Source organism: Prosopis cineraria, unplaced genomic scaffold (genome assembly GCF_029017545.1).
Source record: "Prosopis cineraria cultivar Desert tree isolate PC_DT_omini unplaced genomic scaffold, ASM2901754v1 PC14, whole genome shotgun sequence".
Taxonomy (NCBI): Eukaryota; Viridiplantae; Streptophyta; class Magnoliopsida; order Fabales; family Fabaceae; genus Prosopis; species Prosopis cineraria.
The window spans coordinates 7,803,083-7,804,186 of NW_026555345.1; the positions used below are offsets into that span (position 1 = coordinate 7,803,083).

The 1,104-nt window shown below is 38.0% G+C and overlaps 1 protein-coding gene across 1 annotated transcript; it reads right to left on the bottom strand.

Annotated features, from left to right (window-relative positions):
* Positions 1-229: 229 nt before the first annotated feature.
* LOC129293466 (non-specific lipid-transfer protein 2-like) lies at positions 230-819 on the bottom strand. The gene has a single exon (XM_054931457.1). The coding sequence runs from the start codon at positions 762-764 to the stop codon at positions 459-461; it is 306 nt and encodes a 101-aa protein (XP_054787432.1). The 5' UTR covers positions 765-819; the 3' UTR covers positions 230-458.
* Positions 820-1,104: the final 285 nt, after the last annotated feature.

The window sequence follows — 1,104 nt, forward strand, 5'->3', positions numbered from 1 at the left end:
GGAACAGCGCAGTCCCATATAACGATATCAAGACTTTGTTTAGAAGAGAAAAAAACAGTAGAAATTAGAGAAAACTAAAGGAAAAAATATGTTTACCTTTCGTCCCCCCCCCCAACCCCAATTTTCTGTGCTCGTTTTTTCGCATTCCAAACAAATGATAAATCATAAATATATTTTTTTTAAAGAAGGATCAGATCGTTAAGAACAAAAGGGGAAGAAAACAAAAAGCTTGATACAATAACTCATTATTGATTATTAAGACTCTCAAACTACATGTTCCAGAACATCATTGTTCAAGCTATAACCAAGTCCTGAACACAGGATACAGATTATATATATATATATATATTCCCTCCAGAAGAATATATATTTTTCTGAAATTATTCCTTAAACACTTATGCAGGGTACTAATTAAACGATAGTGATCACAGGCTTACTATAAAACTAGTTTGACTTATTCAACAAGAAGGGATGGGGACCCCACAAGAGGAAGAAACCTTCTTGGCCCCAGGAGAGTTAACGTACTGCCTCAGGCTAGGGTTCTTGAGGTATCCACACAGACACGGCTTCTGCTCCTTCAGCTTCTGGCAGCACTCGCTCGACGGCGGAGACGACGACGATATCGCTCCCATGCAAGGACTCAGAGCCACCGGACTGCAAGTCACAGCCTCCGCCGTGTGTGGCAGCTCCACCACCACAAGGATCATCACCATCATCACCACCAGACTCACACCCATCATCTTCTTCATCATCATCATCGCCATTATTACTTCTGCTTTTTTTGTCTTTTGTTAACTTTTGTGATGAGATGAAGTGGCGAAGATCGGAGTGATCTATGGCAGTTTATATAGAAGGGGAGAGAGGTGTGGGGTTTAGCGCGCGCATTCCGTGCTCATCGGCATTGATGAGCACGGCGTGATCACTTGAAGGGCTGATCTGATGCCCACTTAATTTTATCCTCAATTAATCTATGCCGTTGACTTTAAATTCATTATTTAATGTTTTTAATATTTTATTATTATAATAAAAATTTATAAAAAATTTAAAAATCTTAATATTAAATTTATATAGTTCATAATACATCTAGGAAATTAATTTATAAAA